This window comes from Bombina bombina, chromosome 6 (genome assembly GCF_027579735.1).
Source record: "Bombina bombina isolate aBomBom1 chromosome 6, aBomBom1.pri, whole genome shotgun sequence".
NCBI lineage: Eukaryota > Metazoa > Chordata > Amphibia > Anura > Bombinatoridae > Bombina > Bombina bombina.
In genome coordinates this window covers 877,030,431-877,054,101 of record NC_069504.1, presented here as the reverse complement: position 1 = coordinate 877,054,101, position 23,671 = coordinate 877,030,431, and the positions used below count along the sequence as shown (strand labels likewise).

The 23,671-nt window shown below is 39.3% G+C and overlaps 1 protein-coding gene across 2 annotated transcripts in view; it reads right to left on the bottom strand.

The window, feature by feature from the left end:
* The window catches only part of KIF1C (kinesin family member 1C), a 154,860-nt gene that overhangs the window by 107,747 nt on the left and 23,442 nt on the right, over nt 1-23,671 (bottom strand). For both annotated transcript variants that reach the window (XM_053718354.1, XM_053718352.1), the window contains one exon: nt 12,165-12,241. In XM_053718354.1, the coding sequence (XP_053574329.1) occupies nt 12,165-12,241 (77 nt within the window). The remainder of the gene's footprint in view (nt 1-12,164; nt 12,242-23,671) is intronic.

Here is a 23,671-nt window from a genome sequence, read left to right as displayed (position 1 = left end):
AGCCCACCAGCCTTTGCTATATTTGCAAAGTGAGAGAATAAGAGATGGGAATTTGTCTAATAGCCGCATAACAGCTTGGACTCTTTCCTTACAAGGCTGGCCCTTAGAAATTCGCTACAAGCAGAATAAAAAGAATCCAGTCGCACAAGGGCTTGCTGAGCTCCACGACTGTACTGCTAGAGATCCTGGGGAAGAATTATCAGAAGATGATTTTCTGGAGGAACAATTGCTTTCCCCATATAAAATGTACAATGAGGAAAATTGCCAAACATTACCTTGGGTGTATGTTGATGGTTGTTCTTACCATGCCACTATTGATAATGAGCGCAGATTAGTCGCTGGCATTGGTATAACTGGGGCAAATGGATTCCCAAATATATCTATAGGTTTCAACATTGGACCAAGATCCAGTCAAGTTGCAGAACTGCTGTTTTCAAAACCATTGAAATGGCTATTGAACATGGTATTCATGAATTTGTGATCATAACTGACTCAAATTATGTGCGTGACAGTTTTGTTGAATACCTGCCAACTTGGAAAAGAAATGGCATGCAGAAAAGCAATAACAAACCAGTCAAGCATGGCAAGTTGTTCTGCGAGATTGATAATCTGGTAGTATCCAATGATTTAACCATACACTGGAAAAAGACCAAGGGTCATTCCAGAGTTCTAGGTCCTAATAAGGAAGGCAATGACCTTGCGGATTCATTAGCCAAACAAGGAGCCATAACTGGAGAACTCCTTAATATTGACCACTTAATGGGTGCAATTCAGGTAGAAGCCATTACCAGAAACCAGGCAAAACAACAGAGTGAGCCTAACTTGGTACAATGGAGTCAGGATTCTCCTAGTGAGGACCTGATCACTAGTCAAAAAGAAGACCCCATTGTAGGCATCTTCTATAAACACATAGAAGATCCTGAAAACAACCCCATCTCAAAAGATGATTGTATTGGCAAAGAAGATCTGAGAATCTTAATACAATCTAAATCACAATTCAAGTTACAGGATGGTTTGTTAATTAGAACCTCCAAAACTGGCATCCAGCAGTGGGGTAGTACCCACCAAGTTCAGAGGTCTAATGTTTCAACATGCCCATGATGCTCCCACATCTGGTCATCGCGGTGCCAAACTCACGTATGAAATATTGCGTGATTATGCTTTTTGGCCACACATGTTGAAAGATGTTCAAACCTACTGTCAAGGGTGTTTAATCTGCCCACAGTTCCAACCCACTGCACCAACGCATAGAGCGCCATTGCAGAAAAGGGGGATGGTAATGCCATGGTCAGATATACAAATTGATTTTATTGGCCCAGTAACAAGATCATCAAGAGGTAACAAATACATGTTAACCGTGACATGCCTGTTCACTAAATGGGTAGAGTGCATTAGTGCACCTAACAATAGTGCTGAAACATGTGCAGCATTGCTAATCATCCATGTATTTTCCAGATTTGGTTTGCCCCAAAGAATCGAATCAGATCGGGGCACCCACTTCACTAGCGAAGTGATGACAAAAATGTGGAAAATACTAGGGGTTAAAAGAAAGCTCCATATTGCTTATAGAGCTGCCTCAAGTGGTGGTGTAGAGCGTTACAACCAGTCTATTGTTAAAATCCTCAAAAAGTTTGTGAGTGAAACAGGTAAAGACTGGGATGTAAAACTACCTCTAGTCTTAATGGCATTAAGAGCAACTCCAAGTAGTGCTACCAAAATGTCACCTTTTGAACTGATGACTGGTAGAAGAATGGTTCTACCTCAGCATCTGCTGTACCGTACATCAGACCAAAACTTGATAAATGCTGCCAATACACATCAATATGTGGAAAACCTAAGAAAGCACCTGCAATATGCCTTTGCATTTGCTCAAAGGAATTTAGAAAGAGCCGCAACTGCCACTAAAACCTATTATGATCTCAAAACGTCCAAAAAGGAATATGAAATAAATGATAAAGTTTATCTTTATAACTTTGGAAGAGATCAGGTTAGGGAGAAGAAATTTCTTCCCTCATGGAAAGGTCCTTTCGTCATTACTGACAAAATATCTCCAGTGGCCTATAAAATACAGATCCCCAAAAATGAAAGTTTCATAGATAAATGGGTCCATATCAATCAATTGCGAGCGTGTCATCCCAGATCCCAACTACAAGTCATAGAGGGAGAATGAAGTGTCATATCCCCAAATGAACTAAAGACATACTGTAGTTTAAAGATGACCAGCTGATGAACATGAAGGCTCGAAATTGACAGACTATCTACATAGAAGACTGTCCATGATGTGTACGGTCAACATCCTCACCAAATACCACTAACTTTGATCCAATTCAAATACATGTGTCCTACATGTTTTTGAATTGGAAAGGGGGATTTATGTCAAGGTATTTGAAATATTATTAAATAATATATAGAGGTATATTTGTCTTTTTTTGATAGATCTGTGGATATAAACATGGTCTGTAGGACAAAGGATTAGATCTCCCCCACTCCAATTGCACAGGAGACATTCTTGGCTGAAAGGAGAACAAAGGATTATCTCTGGGAGATCTCACACACTCAATATGTTAAATTATGCAATTGTATAATTTAGCAAGGAACTAAAATATAACATAGTTTCAGGATACAGGCAAATATATGGAGACGAAATGTCTGAATTACCCTTTTGGAACTGATCAAAATCATGGAGAGGCAGCTTTTAGGCACATGGGTGTTAATTATCAAATACACATCTGCACTGCTGGCTAAACAGGAAATATGCTGTTTTAAAGACTTTTACAACTCCTCATGGATTGACCCCATGTGGAGCAATGGAGGCCTTGAAAAACACAGACAAATGCTAAGGTGTGACTCTGGCAGGCAGCAAATAGACATCAATTAATTTTTTTTTTCTATTTGAATGCATGCCTCAGAATGTATCAAATATAGAAATTGAAAATTGTCTAATTCTCTATTATTACATGGATATTTACTAAGCTTGGGAGGTAACTGTTTTAGTCAGTCAAAAATGTGTAATAACCTCTGTTTTGCTTATATTTCTCAGACAGATAATCTCAAATCTACATAGAAATGAATGTGCATATATATATATATATATATATATATATATATATATATATATATATATATATATATGTTTTGAAAACATGAATATCTTGGCCTCTGTGTGTTTGAAAACATGAGTGGATGTTTGTGGACCTGAGGAGAGGTGATTATTGACATTTATTTTTTTTTTTTATTTCAGATCTACATAGACAGGATTCACTTGGAATACAGTACAATACTGAAATAAAAATAGGCTGTTATTTGCAAAGAAGTGCCAGAATGCTGACAAAGTTGTGATGCATTTTGGGCTAGTAATTGGCAGTGTTAAATTACCTTAATATAATAAAATGTTAATAATATAACATATTTGGTATCAGAATAATCAGAAAAAAATAACCTAATATTAACCATCTGTAATTGGGGTTATATATGATTAATGCAGAGAGTGTGATCTGATTAAATAACCATCTTATGAAAGAATTTTTTTTTTTAACTTGCTTAAAAATGTTAGAGATGGTCTTGTTGTATTTGTTTGTTTGTACGTCTGCTGCCACCTAGTGTTATGATGCGGAATTGCAACCATGAGATGATTGGTTGTTGCAAAGAATGCATTTCCTTGACAACACATTTACCAAATAAACCAATCCATGTTCAGTTGCAAAGAACTAATCCAAGACAAGGCCGTGGGCGTTTCCAATATTCACCAATGACTGATAAATAATCAAAAAGGGGAGGGGTGAGATCAGATGATTTAACCCCAGCATAGAGACTAAGAAGAGGTTGTGTTATTTTGATCCAGAAAGGAGTAACTGCGGAGTTATTAATCAAAAGCACACATCTACCATTGGACTCCATATGCTTTACCCCAATTTTGAATTTCTGAGGTGAATTGGATCTGTTGCAAAACATTGGGAACCAGATTGCTGTTTATTTGGGTGATGTATACAAGGTTTTTGTAAGATAAGTTATAAGCATAGCCACTACAGTAAAATTACAATTTTTGAATTGGAAAGAACAAATTGGGCTTTTAGATTGTATTATATAACCTTAAATAGCTCTTAGCCTGCCTGTTTGTACGCAAGCATTTAAATTAAACATTTATTATTGCTATACTTAGCAGAGTTAAGGAAATATTTCAAGTTAGCATTTCACAGCCTATATACATATATTGTTTAAATCTGCGTCTGATTGATCAAGTAACTCATCTATGCAAGTTCTGATATTGTCAGTTAATTTTGTATTAGGATAAATTGCAGTTAAATAGCAGAATATATATATTATCCTATTGTTTTATAAACACTGTTTAGAATTGTATTGCTTGGATGTTAAAGGTTTTTAGTCCCATTGTGTTAAATAAATAAGGCTGAATTGTGAAGGTATATTGTTCTGGGTTTTGTAAGAAGGATAGCATATCTTAAGAGTTGATTTTAACGCATATAAATTTTATTTAGTTTCCTTTTATTGCAAATATAGTTCAATATGTTCATGGATATTAACTAAATAAAAGAATTCAGGTATTTATATTAATTGTATGGTCTAGTAGATGCATGGTTAATTAGGGTTTCTATTTTTTTTTTTTGTATTGTGTTTGTAACCCTGCCATAAACTGATTTATTATTTGGATAGCACTACTAAGATTCTTATAAATATACTGACAGGTCAGAGGATAATTCTTCCAGACTGAGTCCAAACAAGGTCTCATCCTTGAAAGGAAAAGCCGAAAGCATGGATCTGGAGGCAACATAAAATATTGAATCTGCAATTGCAGAACTATAAAGCCTAGGCTGTACCACTAAGCCCCAGGTAGGCTTCTCAGCTGCCCAAGATTCCATCCACAACGCCCGGCGGCCTAGCCCAGCAAGTCTAATAAGACAGGGCAATGCTCAAAATGAACATCCAGTGCTAGCAGATGGTTTCAAACCATCAACCTTCGAGTTGCAAAGCCACAGAGAGAGCATTAGCTTGCATCCTAATTTTAGCCATGGGTCCGAAAAGGAGTAGCTATCCTCCATAGGGATCTCAATTCTCTGAACCATAGTAGAAAAAACTCCTGTCTACTAAGGTATTGTGCAGTAAAATGGAGTCAGCGACAGGAAGATCCTGTAAAGGACAGGAGAAAGGTATCCCTAGAGTCAACTATTCCTGGGAAAATATCTAAGGCAGTTCTATGGAAACTTCCTCATAGAAAAGAACAACCTAGAATGAAAAGTTAACAAAACCTTTCAAAAGGTTGACAAGACAGAGGTATCTATGTCGTCCAAGTCGCCCAAACCTCCTTTAACAGTACACCAGGTGAAGAAGCATACATCTGAAAGAGACCACTTCAGCACCAGATGAAAGAATTATACTGTCTAAATCTGAGACTTTACCCATAGAGGCTACCGGTGAATTCTCCTCACCAGACCTAGGAGATAGAGTAATCCGTATAGCAGAATAGGGAACAGAAATCTTACTATTTGAATTTCCAAACGTCCTCTTGCCTTTTCCCTGTAGAATAGGGAAAAAAAAGATAAAACCAGAGATACCGTAGAGGATACCAGGGTTGTAATATCTTTACACAAATACACTCTACCAAGAGTTTGAGAGGAACCGTAGGGCACTGCATGTGACGCCATAAAGGCTTGGGACGTTAAGGGGAAGCTGTGGCATTGCCTACACAGCATTAACCTAAGAGACATAGGGTACAGAGGCAAACACGTCACTACCTGTGAAAGTTAATCTAGAAAACAGCACAAAAAGGCATATAGCCCACAGCTTGTGCCTCTCTAAAGTCACAGCACCTAAAGTTCTTAATGCAGAATTTATATTCTTTTTAAAACATTTGAAAAATCTTGGATCTGATAGGATTAACCTCAGATTGGATACAGAATCTCCGATAGGGCTTTCCTTAACACTAAGCAGGAGAGAGAGAAAAACATTATAAATCAATATAATACATTATCACATTATACAACCTCAGTCTAACTGAAGAAATTACATTAGATCTAATTTAAAGTTGCCAAGGCAGGTCTCCTGAGTAGAGAACCATTATAAAAGAGACGTCACTCCGCTAGCCGACTCCTGAGAAATCAAGGCTCCGGCGGAGAATCTGGTCCGTGACCCGCCAACAACAATGTGCCGCATAATCTGTGAGTGCCTCAAAATTATGAATATTAGAGAAAAGGCAGGCAATCGTAATACCGCCATCACAAATACAACAGAAACTGTCTCCGCTGGATATTAAAACCAGAGGAGAGGTCACGTGTCCTGCTAGGGCACACCGAGCACAGAGAGAAAGCGCACGCTTCTGTCCCGCCATGAAAATGCAATGGCGTATCTAGCACAGTTTAGAATGAGGCACGATTACAAGTGCTTATGACCCCTTCCTGTCCCAAAGAGACAGTCGCATAGTCTTATTTCCTTAAACTATAGCTTTTGAAATAAAGGGGTCTCCTGTAATAGGTTCCTTAGCGTGAAAAGCACTATGAACAACTGAGCATCTAAAGTCTTTCAAACAGTTAAACACTGACTGTAGTGCAGAGCGGGCTGAGTCCGCTGCTGGACTCAGGGGCAGCCCGATTGAGATGAAGATAAATTTATTTCTCTACAAAAGCATAACGTCCAAAAACAGTTTCTGCTAAGCTACAGCCCATAAAAATAAATTAGGATATATACTCTTAAGATTCAAAAGGAATAATCCCAGTCTCAGAAGTCACAAGATCAGTGCCTGCTCCCTGCCAGAAAACATTCTTTATAAAAGGATTATTGTCCCAATAAAGTGCATTTTAGAGTTAACCTCTTCAGTGCCAGCCTCCTCCCTAGAGACAACAAGGCACCTGCACATCTAGCTGTCCGGCAGGAGGACAGTACACCCGGCATGAGAGGATGCCATTTCTCACAGAGACCTGTGGAAAAAAGTTATGACAGAGTAAGCCTACTCTGGTATTCTGACATAGGGCAGCAATCTGTTAGGAAAACACAGTGAGGCCCACCTCACAAGTTCCCAACTGCTTTAAAAAGCCACCACAGCCCTCCTGAAGAGACTAACGTGGAGTACAGCTATACCCAGTTGTGAATGAAGATCAGAGCAATCCTGCCCTGACTTCAAAACAAAAAAATCTTGATAGAAGAATCTTAATCAGGGCACCCAATTACTTCACCTCCTCCTTGCACTAGAGGCAAAGAGAATGACAGGTGGATTGTGGGTAGGAAGTGATATTTAACAGCTTTGCTGTGGTGCTCTTTGCCTCCTCCTGCTAGCCATGAGTGATATTCCCAACAGTAATTGATGATGATCCGTGGACTCACCATGTCATAAGAAAGAAAATGTATAATATTAGTAAATTAGAAAGTTGCTTAAAATGGCATGATCTATCTGAATCATGAAAGTGTAATTTTGACTAGAATATCCCTTTAAAGATACAGCAAGTGCTAAGGTTTCAAAGAGATCAAAAGCAAGGAAATGGAGAAACACACAAGTGGCAAGGTCAGTGAAAGAAACACTACTTAGTAATGGCATACAAAGTACTGAGCATTAGTTTGTAAAGTAAGTGTCTCTCCTTCACATAAAGCAATTAGTGAACTCCCCTTAATTATATACACAGACCCCAATGTAAAAAAAAACAATTCCTGACAATCCTCGTAATACTGACAACGCTTTTTAAATGGGACAGTCTATTGTTTTAAAAGATAGATAATCCCTTTATTACCTATTCCCCAGTTTTGCATAACCAACACAATTATATTAATACACTTTTTACCTCTGTGATTACCTTGTATCTAAGCATCTTCTGACAGCCCCCTGATCACATGACTGTGACTATTTAAAATCTATTGAGTTGCATTTAGTACTGTGTTGTGCTAACTCTTAAATAACAATCGCCTAGATTACGAGTTTTGCGTTAGAAGCTGTGCGGTGCTAATGAGCAGTTTATGCTTACCGCTCACTTACAGACAGCGCTGGTATTACGGGTTTTTACAAACCTGGCGTTAGCCGCAAAAAAGTGAGCGTAGAGCAAAATTTTGCTCCACATCGCACCTCAATACCAGCGCTGCTTTCATTAGCGGTGAGCTGTTAAAACGTGCTCGTGCACAATTTCCCCATAGGAATCAATGGGGGAGAGCCAGCTGAAAAAAACTTAACACCTGCAAAAAAGCAGCGTAAAGCTCCTAACACAGCCCCTATTGGGAAATACTTTTTATGTCTACACCTAACACCGTAACATGAACCCCTAATCTGCCGCCCCGACATCGCAGACACCTGCATTATATTATTAACCCCTAATCTGCCACTCCGGACACCACCGCCGCCACCTACATTATACTTATGAACCCCTACGCTGCCTCCCCCAATGTTGCCGCAACCTACCTACATTTATTAACCCCTAATCTGCCGCCCCCAATGTCGCCGCCACTATAATAAAGTTATTAACCCCTAAACCTAAGTCTAACCCTAACACCCCCTAACTTAAATATAATTAAAATAAATCTAAATAAAATTACTACAATTAACTAAATAATTCCTATTTAAAACTAAATACTTACCTATAAAATAAACCCTAAGATAGCTACAATATAACTAATAGTTACATTGTAGCTAGCTTAGGGTTTATTTTTATTTTACAGGCAACTTTGTATTTATTTTAACTAGGTAGAATAGTTACTAAATAGTTATTAACTATTTAATAACTACCTAGTTAAAATAAAATTGACCTGTAAATAAAACCTAACCTAAGTTACAATTACACCTAACACTACACTACAATTAAATTAATTACCTAAATTAAATACAATTAAAAAAAAATTAAAGTACAAAAACAAACAGTAAATTACAGAACATAATAAAGAAATTACAAGATTTTTAAACTAATTACACCTAATCTAATCCCCCTAACAAAAACAAGCCCCCCAAAATAAAAAAGCCCTACCCTACACTAAATTACAAATAGCCCTTAAAAGGGCCTTTTGCGGGGCATTGCCCCAAAGTAATCAGCACTTTTACCTGTAAAAAAAAAAAAAAAAAAAAAGTACAAATAACCCCCCCCCCCACCAACATTAAAACCCACCAACCAACCACCCAACCCTACTCTAAAACCCATCAAATCCCCCCTTTAAAAAAAGCTAACACTAACCCCCTTGAAGATCACCTTACCGGGAGTCGTCTTCACCCAACCGGGCAGAAGTGGTCATCCAAACAGGCAGAAGTGGTCCTCCAGACGGGCAGAAGTCTTCATCCAGGCGACATCTTCTATCTTCATCCATCTATAATTCCTATTTAAAACTAAATACTTAACTATAAAATAAACCCTAAGATGGCTACAATATAACTAATAGTTACATTGTAGCTAGCTTAGGGTTTATTTTACAGGTAAGGATTTAGTTTTAAATTATTTAGTTAATGATAGTATTTTATTTAGATTTATTGTAATATATTAAAGTTAGGGGGTGTTAGGGTTAGATTTAGGATTAGGGGTTAATACATTTATTATAGTGGCGGCGATGTTGGGGACGGCAGATTAGGGGTTAATAATATTTAACTAGTGCTTGCTATGCAGGAGTGCAGCGGTTTAGGGGTTAATATGTTTATTATAGTGGCGGCGATGTCCGGTTCGGCAGATTAGGGGTTAAAAAAATTTATTTTAGTGTTTGAGATGTGGGGGGGGGGCTCGGTTTAGGGGTTAATAGGGAGTTTATGGGTGTTAGTGTACTTTTTAGCACTTTAGTTAAGAGTTTTATGCTACGGCGTTGTAGTGTAAAACTCTTAACTACTGACTTTTAAATGCGGTACCAGGCTTGACAGGAGAGGGTTTACCGCTCACTTTTGGTCAGACTCGTAATACCGGCGCTATGCAAGTCCCATTGAAAATATAGGATACGCAATTGACGTAAGTGGTTTTGCGGTATTTCCGAGTCTGGCCAAAAAAGTGAGCGGTACACCTGTACCTACAAGACTCGTAATACCAGCGGGCGTTAAAAAGCAGCGTTAGGACCTCTTAACGCTGCTTTTTAACCCTAGCGCACATCTCGTAATCTAGGCCAATGAGTTCACACCCGGGAACTTATTTATATGGCTCACATGAACTATAATCAGTCTCCTGTTGTGAAAAGCAAATACAAAAGCATGTGATTAAGAGGCTGTCAATAGAGCCTTTAAAATAGGCAGACATTTAGAGCTTTAAATGTTATAAACATATATTAATCTAACAATGTAGGTTGTGCAAAGCTGGGGAATGGGTAGTAAAGGCATTATCTATCCGTTTAAACAGTAAAAAAAAAAAAAATTGTGTAGACTTTCCCTTTAAAAGAGTCTTGCCAGGGGTGGCGGATATCTTAGAGAATGAGAGACTTCTTCCATTTTCCGAATTACAGGCAAAATTACTGCCGGACAAGTTACACTGGTATCTATACCTAAAAATAAACTCCTCCCTGCAAACCTTTAAAAAAAAAAAAAAATTCCAAGTAAGGTGTCTACAGTTCTGGAGATGTGTGGTGCTGGTTGTGGTAGAGCTAAGCATTCTATATCTAGAATAATTGTGGCTCTGCAGTCCTACCCGAACAAAATAAAAAACCCTATTATGATAGCGTGGGAAAGAGTTAAATGTATCTAGGGAGGTTCAGGAATGGGAGGAATTATTCCACTCTGCGGACAGAGGCCTTGTGAGTGCAGACCTCCAGGAAAACATGATGAAGACTATATTTAGATGGTATTTAACACTAGTTAGGACTTCCCATATGTATCCACAAGGGAACAACTTATGTTATAGGGGTTGTGGGGAAGTGGGCTCCTACAAGCATATGTGGTGGGAATGTGTTGAGGTGTGAGGGGTGTGGAGACGGCTATCAGATTTCATTAGTCAACTACTAGATGAGGAGTTTGCTTTCACTGTTCAGCAAGCACTGCTACACAAACATATAAAGAGATTTTATAGACACCTTAACATCTTTATTAGAATCTTATGCACGGTCACAAGGACCTGTAATGCAAAATATTGGAAAATAGGCGCCCCCCCATGGTTGGAGATCTACAACAAACTTCAGCACACATATATATAGGTATGAGTCTGCAGCGGGTATTCTAAACAACAGAGACCTAATTAACAAGATATGGTACTACTGGATAAGTAGGGCTGAGCAAAATAATTGAGTATTGTCCTGAGGTTCTAGTTGTTGTTGTGTCATGATTTATTATATAGTAAAGACAAGACGATAGATCAATATTAGGTGTCCTTAGATTAATGGAGGTTATCCTCCCCCACCCTCCCCTTTCCCCCACTAGCTCGAGCTAGTAAGGTTTTATATGAAAAATGTTAATGCATATTGAAGATTGTGGTGTATCACCTGGAAATGTCTAAAAAGTTGTTCACCTTGTGTCTTGACACAGGAAATTGTGTTGCACTCTATGATGTATGTGATTTATAATGTATATTAATGCTTCAATAAAAAAAAAAACTTTAAACATAAGAGTCTTGCCAGACCAGATAGCTTTAGAGAATCTTATGTGCCCTTTGCTACTAGTCTCTTGGTATCGGAGCTGGTAGTTAAAGGGACATTCCAGTCAAAATTTAAATGCACATAGATTAATTACATATTTAAATAGAAACATATTTGCAATATAAATATATTCTCAAAAATGCTTCTAGTAAAAGTTATCACCGTTTTAGTGTTAACATTTTTCTCTGCATGTGCAGCATAGATAGATATTCTCACTGCACCAGAATTTTAAATACTGCAGCTGCTCAGATCATCCCTGGGGCTTGTATCATGTCAGCAATTAACAAATTGAGTCAATACTAGATGGTACAAGCACCTTAGGCTCTCTGAGCAAGTTCTGTGTTTAAAATGCTGGTGCACGGTGCATACTTAAATACACTTTTAAAACAGCTATAGCTTTTATTAGAAGCATTTTTGCTAATGCATGTGTATTACAAAATTGCTTCTGTTCTATACCTAAATGCACCCATGTGGTTTCCAATTTTGGCTGGAATATCCCTTTAGATCTGACAAAAGGATCAAGTAATTATCACTATTTGCATATTATTGTCCAGTAGTGACATAGCATGCCTTTTTCCCCCCCCCCGAGTATTGTAATATTTTCTGAACATTCAGATGTACAAAGAAGTGTAAGAAACAGTCAAAATACTCACAGTAGTGTGTGACCAGTAAGAATAATCAAAGGTAAAATTCTTGGCTGAATCTTTTTGTTGCTTGGGATTGGAAATACCTGGAAAAATAAAGAGAGATTACAATCAAATATTCACACATGGAAATCTATCTATACTATAATCACGTTTGTAACACGTCCGGTGTCGCCAGTTGCGCACGCATCCTCATGAAATTTTCAAAATTAACCAATAGGATAAGAACTATTGAAATCTTATTGGCTGATTTGAACAGCCAATAGGATTTCAGTAGCTCTAATCCTATTGGCCGTTTTGAAAAATTCAGCCAATAGGAATGCAAGGTACCCCAAATTGATTGCGGTACCTTGCATTTAATATTAAGTATACGACGGACATCGGATGAAGAGGAGCCTTCATGCTGCGAAGGACCGCCACAGATGACCACCGCTGAGGATCGCCACATCTGGGAAGATCACTCCGGACCTCCTCTCTCAGTGCCGCCTTTGCTGTGGATGAAGATGATGGACCTGCCTGGATGAAGACCTTCTCCACCGGACTTCTGAAACCATGAGTACCTATTTGGGCTTTAGTGTTAGTTTGGGGGGGGGGGGGGGGGTATTTTTTGGGCAATTTCAAAAAGAGCTGAATCCCCTCCCAGTTTAACATTGTTGATGTAGTCTGGGACACCCACTAAAAAGGGGCTTGGTAAACAAAAAGAGCAGACACTCCCCACCTTCCCTGCATATGAAGAGACAGATAACATAAACAGGAGTCTGTAAACGCGTGTATACATCTGGCAATATGGGGCTTGGTTAGGAGTCTGAAAAAGTAAATTTATGCTTACCTGAGAAATTTATTTCTTTTACGATATGTCCACAGATTTCATCCTTACTTATGGGATATTGCCTCCTGGTCAGGAGGAGGAGGCAAAGAGCACCACAGCAGAGCTGTATATATATATAGCTCCTCACTTCCCTCCCACTCCAGTCATTCGACCGAAGTTAGGAAGAGAAAGGAAAAGCCAAGGTGCAGAGGTGACTGAAGTTTAACAACAAACACCCGTCTTAAAAATTGACAGGGTGGGCCGTGGACTCGTCATATCGTAAAAGAAATAAATTTATCAGGTAAGCATAAATTTCCTTTTCTTTTACAAGATATGACGAGTCCACAGATTTCATCCTTACTTATGGGATACAATACCAAAGCTAAAGGACACGGATGAAAGGGAGGGACAAGACAGATACCTAAACGGAAGGCACCACTGCTTGAAGAACCTTTCTCCCAAAAAAAGCCTCGGACGAGGAAAAAGTTTCAAATTTGTAAAATTTGGAATAAGTGTGAAGAGACGACCAAGTTGCAGCCTTGCAAATCTGTTCAACGGAAGCATCATTTTTAAATGCCCATGAGGAAGTCACAGCCCTAGTAGAATGAGCTGTAATTCTTTCAGGAGGCTGCTGTCCAGCAGTCTCATATGCCAAACGGATGATACTCTTCAGCCAGAAAGAGAGGTAGCCGTAGCTTTCTGACCCCTACGTTTCCCAGAAAAGACAACAAATAATGAAGATGATTGACGATATTCTTTAGTCGCCTGCAAGTAAAACTTCAGAGTACAGACCACGTCCAAGTTATGTAACAGACGCTCCTTCTTAGAAGGAGGATTAGGACACAATGAAGGAACAATAATTTCCTGATTAATATTTTTATTGGAAACAACCTTAGGTAGAAAACCAGGTTTGGTACGCAATACTACCTTATCGGAATGAAAAATAAGGTAAGGGGAATCACATTGTAATGCTGAAAGCTCAGAAACTCTGCAAGCAGAAGAAAGAGCAACCAAAAACAAAACCTTCCAAGATAATAACTTAATATCTATGGAATGCATAGGTTCAAACGGAACCCCTTGAAGAACCTTAAGAACTAAATTCAAACTCCAAGGAGGAGCAATAGGTCTAAACACAGGCCTGATTCTAGTCAGAGCCTGACAAAAGGATTGAACATCTGGAATATCTGCCAGACGTTTGTGTAACAAAATAGATAAAGCAGAAATCTGTCCTTTTAAGGAACTTGCTGATAACCCTTTCTCCAATCCTTCTTGGAGAAAGGACAAAATCCTAGGAATCCTGATCTTACTCCATGAGTAGCCCTTGGATTTGCACCAATAAAGATATTTATGCCATATCTTATGGTAAATCTTTCTAGTAACAGGCTTACGGGCCGGTATCAATAACCGAATCAGAGAACCCTCGCTTAGATAAAAATCAAGCATTCAATCTTCAAGCAGTCAGCTGCAGAGAAATTAGATTCGGATGATGGAAGGGTCCCTGAATGAGAAGGTCCTGCCTCAATCGAAGCTTCCACGGTGGCAGAGAGGACATGTCCACCAGATCGGCATACCAAGTCCTGCGAGGTCACGCAGGAGCGATGAGAATCACTGAAGCCCTCTCCTGTTTGATCCGAGCAATCACCCGGGGAAGGAGAGCAAACGGTGGAAACACATAAGCTAGGTTGAACGACCAAGGCACTGCCAAGGCATCTATCAGTTCGGCCTGAGGATCCCTGGACCTGGATCCGTATCTCGGGAGCTTGGCATTCTGACGAGATACCATAAGATCCAGCTCCGGCCTGCCCCATCTGAGAATCAGGGTGGCAAAGATCTCCAGATGGAGTTCCCATTCCCCCCGGATGAAACGTCTGTCTGCTCAAAAAATCCGCTTCCCAGTTGTCTACTCCTGGGATGTAAATTGCTGACAGATAACAAGAGTGAGCCTCCGCCCACCAAATTATCTTGGATACTTCTGTCATCGCTAAGGAACTCCTTGTTCCTCCCTGATGATTGATGTAAGCCACAGTCGTGATGTTGTCCGACTGGAATCGGATGAATTTTATCGAGGCCAACTGAGGCCAAGCTTGAAGTGCATTGAATATTGCTCTCAACTCCAGAATATTGATTGGAAGTAGAGATTCCGACCGAGTCCACACACCCTGAGCCTTCAGGGAATTCCAGACTGCACCCCATCCTAGTAGACTGGCGTCTGTTGTCACTATCACCCATCAAAGAAGAGAGTCTCTTGTCTCCTGATCCAGATCTGAGGAGACAAATTTGCATAATCTCCATTCCACTGCCTGAGCATGCTCAGTTGTAGAGGTCTGAGATGAAAACAAGCAAATGGAATGATGTCCATTGCCGCCACCATCAATCCAATTACCTACATGCACTGAGCCACTGATGGCCGAGGATTGGACTGAAGGGATCGGCATGTATTCAGAATCTTTAACTTTCTGACTTCCGTCAAAAAAAAAAATCATGGATAGAGAGTCTATTAGAGTTCCCAGGAAAGGAACCCTTGTCTGTGGAACTAGCAAACTCTTTTCTAGATTCACCTTCCACCCGTGAGTCCTTAGAAAGGATAGAACAATTTTGGTATGAAACTTTGTCAGCTGATAAGACGCCTGGATCAGGATATCGTCCAGATAAGGCGCCACTGCAATGCCCATGGTCTGAGAACCACCAGCAGAAACCCTAGAACCTTCGTGAAAATCCTGGGTGCCGTGGCCATCCCGAACGGAAGAGCCACAAACTGAAAGTGTCGGTCCAGAAAGGCAAACCTTAGGAACTGGTGATGATCTCTGTGGATATGAATATAATGATATGCATCCTTTAAGTTCACGGTAGTCATAATTTGACCCTCATGGATCAATGGAAGAATTGTCCAGATAGTCTCCATCCTGAAGGATGGAACTCTGAGACACTATGTTCTATATGCTTAGTTTATAGACAAACTGACAGAATGATTTGCAAAGTCCCTATATTATATTGCTTACAATATGAAAATATTTACTACTGCAATGTCAGGGCCTGAGCCTTATAATGCCCTTTGCCGCATAACATATTAGAATTTGCAATACCTAAAATGATATAGAAAAAAAAAATATATATTTATATATATATATATATATATATATATATATATATATATATATATATATATATATATATTTACAAGAAAGATCAGCACTCACCAATGTAACAACCACTCGAATGCACGGCCAAGATAAATGTAAACAAAAGTAGAAGCATAGAGACAAGACCTGGTGTTGATCCCTGTAGTCCCACGCCACAAAAGCCAGCACACGAGATTTAAGCAACACACCTTCCTTTAATACAAAGCATAACGTTTCAGCTCCCACTGGAGCCTTGTTCACATGCAATAATTCATCACGATAGATCAGGCATATTACAACATACACAAGAAAAACCCTTATATACCCCCACCCACCAATCGGAAAGCCACATAAAAAACCGCCAAATACAAAGCTAATTGATACAGCTGTGTGTCAAGCGTGTCAAACCTGGACCGCAAGCCAAAATGCGTGTCCATGGTAACCTGCTCGTGGGTATAATGCTACTGCGCATGCGCGCTTGACGGAATAATGCGCGCGTACGCAGTGACGACATGGCGTCAGAACTGGTTGTCATGGTAACCCCAAGCAACATATGCTAGAACAGCGGAACACCACGCTACTAAAGAGAAATAATGTATATACGTCAACGCATTCATGTATGGGCACCAGGGCAACACAGCGCATTACACACCTCATTAAACTAAAGATCTAATATTGATCGATGCCATAAACATATGTTAATAGACGTATGCCTAGTAAATGATAAGAACAGGTCAGAATAACTATAGGATACACAAAAAAAAAAAAAAAAGTGAATTACATCCGATTGGACAGTGAAATTAACTTATTTATATCAATTTTAAAACATGTTGTTTTACTAATTGCTAGCCACTTATATGGTTATGAGTATCAGATCTATTACTTAAATGGGCTATATCATGCCACTAGTATATTCCAATTAGGAATTAAAAGTAATTTAGATCATTCATATATTTATCAAAAGCACATAGTGACTAACAAGAGAAAAACTAAAATATATATACACAAAATTTTGCAGCGTGTATCTAGGGTATGGTAGGAACGTCAATAATGAGATGAGAAGAGACCCACAGTCATTTATAGAAGCAACTATAGTCAATGGACATATTTAAGCCACGAGGTGCTATAGTGTCAAGTCGGTAGATCCACCGTGATTCCATTTTTAGTAGAGCCTTGGCTCGATCTCCCCCACGTCTATTTTTCGGTACGTGGTCAATTAGAATGGTTCTCAATGAAGAGATAGAATGTCCAGCTTGTGCACAGTGGCGTGCCACCGGTTGGTCAGAGGTGCCTTTTTCCAAAGCCAATCGAATGGCTGTCTTATGGTTGGCCAACCTCTCTCTAAATGATGTGATTGTTTTGCCCACATAATACAGTGAACATGGGCAAATGATCACATAAATAACATAATCCGAAGTGCAAGTGAGCCGATGACGTATCTGGAAGGTTTGATTTGTGTGTGGGTGATGAAACTTATTTCCAATGATCATTCCATTACAAGTGATGCAATTTCCACATCTATAACATCCCTTCTTCTTAGGGGGTAACCAAGTTTGACTTTGGTAACTAGTAATGGGATCAGTCTTCATCAGTATATCACGAAGATTGCGCGCCCTCTTATACACCAATCTTGGCGGCGGTGTTACTCCAAATGGTAATGTGGTGTCAGTTGACACAATCGGCCAGTGTTGCTTAATTATGTCTTGTACTCTTCGTGAAGCTGGGGTGTACGTAGTAATGAAATTCATCCGTTGTTCGACCGGCTTGAGTGGTTTTGTTAGCAATGATTGTTGGCTGAGTGCTAATGCTTTATCACCTTGTTCTTTAATCAGCGATTTAGGATAGCCTCTGTCGATAAATTTTTGTGCCATTGCTTCTAGTTGAGCCTTCTTGTGGGTCTCCTCGGTGTTATTGCGTACAACACGCAGGAGTTGAGATGAGCTTACCCCCTTTTTTTGAAAGGATGGATGAAAACTATTATAGTGTAAAGTTGAGTTTTTGTCAGTAGGTTTGTTATATAGTGTTGTGAAGAGTCTAATGCCAGATGGTGTATCTTTCTTATAGATCTCAAGGTCCAAAAAATGGATACCTTTGTCATTACAGTCCATCTTGAACCGTACAGTAGAATCAAGACTATTAAGATTATTAAACCAAGAGGTTAAAGACTCTTTGTCACCCCTCCATATCATGAACACATCATCAATGTAGCGCTTGAAGAACCTGATGGAGCCCCGCTCAGCAAAAAAGATATGCTCCCGTTCATACATCGACATATATATATTTGCATAGGAAGGGGCCATGTTAGACCCCATGGCTGTTCCAAGTACTTGCAAATAAAAGGTGTTCTCAAATCGGAAGTAGTTTTTTGCTAAGCAGAGCTCCAAAAGCTCCAACAAGAACTCCACTGGTGGGCCACAGTAGTAAGAATTACCTGATAGGATTCTCCTGACCATCTCCATCCCATGTGAATGAGGGATAATGGTGTATAAATTCACAACATCCAATGTGACTAAAATGTCACCCACCTGTATATCATTCATCTGGGATAGAAGATGTATAAGTTCAGAAGAGTCCCTCAGGTAGGAATCAGTCGATTGGACAACAGGTTGCAGGAAGTGATCAATGTATTCAGCGAGAGGCTGGAGAAGCGAGCCCCTCGCCGATACTATTGGACGACCTGGTGGGTTAACCATACTCTTGTGTATTTTGGGCAATAAATACAAAATAGGACTAATAGGGTTCGCAACCGTTAGATAACCAAAGGTGTTCTCATCAATAAACCCTGCATCCAAAGACATACACAAGAGTTTGTCAACCTGTTCTTTAAATTTGGTGGTAGGATTAAATGACAACTTTCGGTAGGTTATACCATCTTCTAATTGTCTGAGTGCTTCACATCTATACATATGATAATCTAATACCACAATGGCACCGCCCTTGTCGGCTTGTCTAATCACAATGGTGCTATCGTCAGTTAGAGTTTTTAAAGCACTTCTTTCCATTGTGGTGAGATTATCATATGTATTGTTCAAATGAGATTGACTCGCACTGATGTCCGTGTTGACCATACGTGTGAATGTTTTAATCGTTGGGTGAGTAATAGGAGGTTCAAAAGAGCTCCTAACTTTAAATGGTTTAGGTTCATACTCAACACTATTTTTAAAAAACTCTTTGAGTTTTAGTTGCCGTTGAAAACGGTGCAGATCAACACGGATATCAAGTAAATCCGTTTTTGGAGTAGGGATAAATGATAAACCCTTGTTAAGAAGTGAAAGCTCAGCATCAGACAAATTCCGTGTATTCTTAGAAAACCTGCCCTTTTTATTGTAAGTAGTTTCATTTTTCCCATACAACCATCTGTAAACCTTTCTGTCTCTGTAGTCATTCTCGACCGTGTTATATTTTTTATTTTTAAATGTCAGTAATTCCTGTTTGTATTTGGAAACCTGCGTTGCCAATTTATTCAACCAGTCAGTCTCAGAGTCATTACTTAATATATGTAGGAGTTTGTCTTTAATGAGTGTAATATCATTTTTCACTATCGTTTTTAATCTAGATACTTCTTCAATTACCAAAAGCATTAGGTCATGTGAGCATTTATTTAGGATTCCGCACCAGCGCCTGCAGAAATCCATATTAATCCTACCTAAGGTTGGAATATTTTTAACTCTGAAACCCCTTGGTATAAACTTTTCTTTATGGTATTTTGAAAGATATACTGCATGAAGGTAGTAATCAACCTCTTTCTTTTCTAAATGTAATAATTTATGATAAATATTAAGTGGGGTCTCACCTTTCGTCTCATCCAACTCCTGCATGTCAGCCTCGCACCTGATGCGGAGTGCATCATCATCCGTATATGCAAAATCTTCTATTGCCTCATAAGGATCCTCTTGGGATAACATCATGGTGGCAGTCTCTGTATTCATATCCCTATTTATAACACACTGCAGAATAAAGTAACAGCCAATCCCCAAAAGAGTACCGTAGATAGGGCTTTGCTGGACTGTTATAATGAATGCCCAAAATAATATCCACAAGTCACATCCAGGAATCTTGAAAGATCCCACTTGAAAGGGCCAAATAGACCCAATTGGGTGCAAGATCCAAAGAGATAACAATATTTACAAGAAAGATCAGCACTCACCAATGTAACAACCACTCGAATGCACGGCCAAGATAAATGTAAACAAAAGTAGAAGCATAGAGACAAGACCTGGTGTTGATCCCTGTAGTCCCACGCCACAAAAGCCAGCACACGAGATTTAAGCAACACACCTTCCTTTAATACAAAGCATAACGTTTCAGCTCCCACTGGAGCCTTGTTCACATGCAATAATTCATCACGATAGATCAGGCATATTACAACATACACAAGAAAAACCCTTATATACCCCCACCCACCAATCGGAAAGCCACATAAAAAACCGCCAAATACAAAGCTAATTGATACAGCTGTGTGTCAAGCGTGTCAAACCTGGACCGCAAGCCAAAATGCGTGTCCATGGTAACCTGCTCGTGGGTATAATGCTACTGCGCATGCGCGCTTGACGGAATAATGAATAATGACGACATGGCGTCAGAACTGGTTGTCATGGTAACCCCAAGCAACATATGCTAGAACAGCGGAACACCACGCTACTAAAGAGAAATAATGTATATACGTCAACGCATTGGCTTTGGAAAAAGGCACCTCTGACCAACCGGTGGCACGCCACTGTGCACAAGCTGGACATTCTATCTCTTCATTGAGAACCATTCTAATTGACCACGTACCGAAAAATAGACGTGGGGGAGATCGAGCCAAGGCTCTACTAAAAATGGAATCACGGTGGATCTACCGACTTGACACTATAGCACCTCGTGGCTTAAATATGTCCATTGACTATAGTTGCTTCTATAAATGACTGTGGGTCTCTTCTCATCTCATTATTGACGTTCCTACCATACCCTAGATACACGCTGCAAAATTTTGTGTATATATATTTTAGTTTTTCTCTTGTTAGTCACTATGTGCTTTTGATAAATATATGAATGATCTAAATTACTTTTAATTCCTAATTGGAATATACTAGTGGCATGATATAGCCCATTTAAGTAATAGATCTGATACTCATAACCATATAAGTGGCTAGCAATTAGTAAAACAACATGTTTTAAAATTGATATAAATAAGTTAATTTCACTGTCCAATCGGATGTAATTCACTTTTTTTTTTTTTTTTGTGTATCCTATAGTTATTCTGACCTGTTCTTATCATTTACTAGGCATACGTCTATTAACATATGTTTATGGCATCGATCAATATTAGATCTTTAGTTTAATGAGGTGTGTAATGCGCTGTGTTGCCCTGGTGCCCATACATGAATGCGTTGACGTATATACATTATTTCTCTTTAGTAGCGTGGTGTTCCGCTGTTCTAGCATATGTTGCTTGGGGTTACCATGACAACCAGTTCTGACGCCATGTCGTCACTGCGTACGCGCGCATTATTCCGTCAAGCGCGCATGCGCAGTAGCATTATACCCACGAGCAGGTTACCATGGACACGCATTTTGGCTTGCGGTCCAGGTTTGACACGCTTGACACACAGCTGTATCAATTAGCTTTGTATTTGGCGGTTTTTTATGTGGCTTTCCGATTGGTGGGTGGGGGTATATAAGGGTTTTTCTTGTGTATGTTGTAATATGCCTGATCTATCGTGATGAATTATTGCATGTGAACAAGGCTCCAGTGGGAGCTGAAACGTTATGCTTTGTATTAAAGGAAGGTGTGTTGCTTAAATCTCGTGTGCTGGCTTTTGTGGCGTGGGACTACAGGGATCAACACCAGGTCTTGTCTCTATGCTTCTACTTTTGTTTACATTTATCTTGGCCGTGCATTCGAGTGGTTGTTACATTGGTGAGTGCTGATCTTTCTTGTAAATATTGTTATCTCTTTGGATCTTGCACCCAATTGGGTCTATTTGGCCCTTTCAAGTGGGATCTTTCAAGATTCCTGGATGTGACTTGTGGATATTATTTTGGGCATTCATTATAACAGTCCAGCAAAGCCCTATCTACGGTACTCTTTTGGGGATTGGCTGTTACTTTATTCTGCAGTGTGTTATAAATAGGGATATGAATACAGAGACTGCCACCATGATGTTATCCCAAGAGGATCCTTATGAGGCAATAGAAGATTTTGCATATACGGATGATGATGCACTCCGCATCAGGTGCGAGGCTGACATGCAGGAGTTGGATGAGACGAAAGGTGAGACCCCACTTAATATTTATCATAAATTATTACATTTAGAAAAGAAAGAGGTTGATTACTACCTTCATGCAGTATATCTTTCAAAATACCATAAAGAAAAGTTTATACCAAGGGGTTTCAGAGTTAAAAATATTCCAACCTTAGGTAGGATTAATATGGATTTCTGCAGGCGCTGGTGCGGAATCCTAAATAAATGCTCACATGACCTAATGCTTTTGGTAATTGAAGAAGTATCTAGATTAAAAACGATAGTGAAAAATGATATTACACTCATTAAAGACAAACTCCTACATATATTAAGTAATGACTCTGAGACTGACTGGTTGAATAAATTGGCAACACAGGTTTCCAAATACAAACAGGAATTACTGACATTTAAAAATAAAAAATATAACACGGTCGAGAATGACTACAGAGACAGAAAGGTTTACAGATGGTTGTATGGGAAAAATGAAACTACTTACAATAAAAAGGGCAGGTTTTCTAAGAATACACGGAATTTGTCTGATGCTGAGCTTTCACTTCTTAACAAGGGTTTATCATTTATCCCTACTCCAAAAACGGATTTACTTGATATCCGTGTTGATCTGCACCGTTTTCAACGGCAACTAAAACTCAAAGAGTTTTTTAAAAATAGTGTTGAGTATGAACCTAAACCATTTAAAGTTAGGAGCTCTTTTGAACCTCCTATTACTCACCCAACGATTAAAACATTCACACGTATGGTCAACACGGACATCAGTGCGAGTCAATCTCATTTGAACAATACATATGATAATCTCACCACAATGGAAAGAAGTGCTTTAAAAACTCTAACTGACGATAGCACCATTGTGATTAGACAAGCCGACAAGGGCGGTGCCATTGTGGTATTAGATTATCATATGTATAGATGTGAAGCACTCAGACAATTAGAAGATGGTATAACCTACCGAAAGTTGTCATTTAATCCTACCACCAAATTTAAAGAACAGGTTGACAAACTCTTGTGTATGTCTTTGGATGCAGGGTTTATTGATGAGAACACCTTTGGTTATCTAACGGTTGCGAACCCTATTAGTCCTATTTTGTATTTATTGCCCAAAATACACAAGAGTATGGTTAACCCACCAGGTCGTCCAATAGTATCGGCGAGGGGCTCGCTTCTCCAGCCTCTCGCTGAATACATTGATCACTTCCTGCAACCTGTTGTCCAATCGACTGATTCCTACCTGAGGGACTCTTCTGAACTTATACATCTTCTATCCCAGATGAATGATATACAGGTGGGTGACATTTTAGTCACATTGGATGTTGTGAATTTATACACCATTATCCCTCATTCACATGG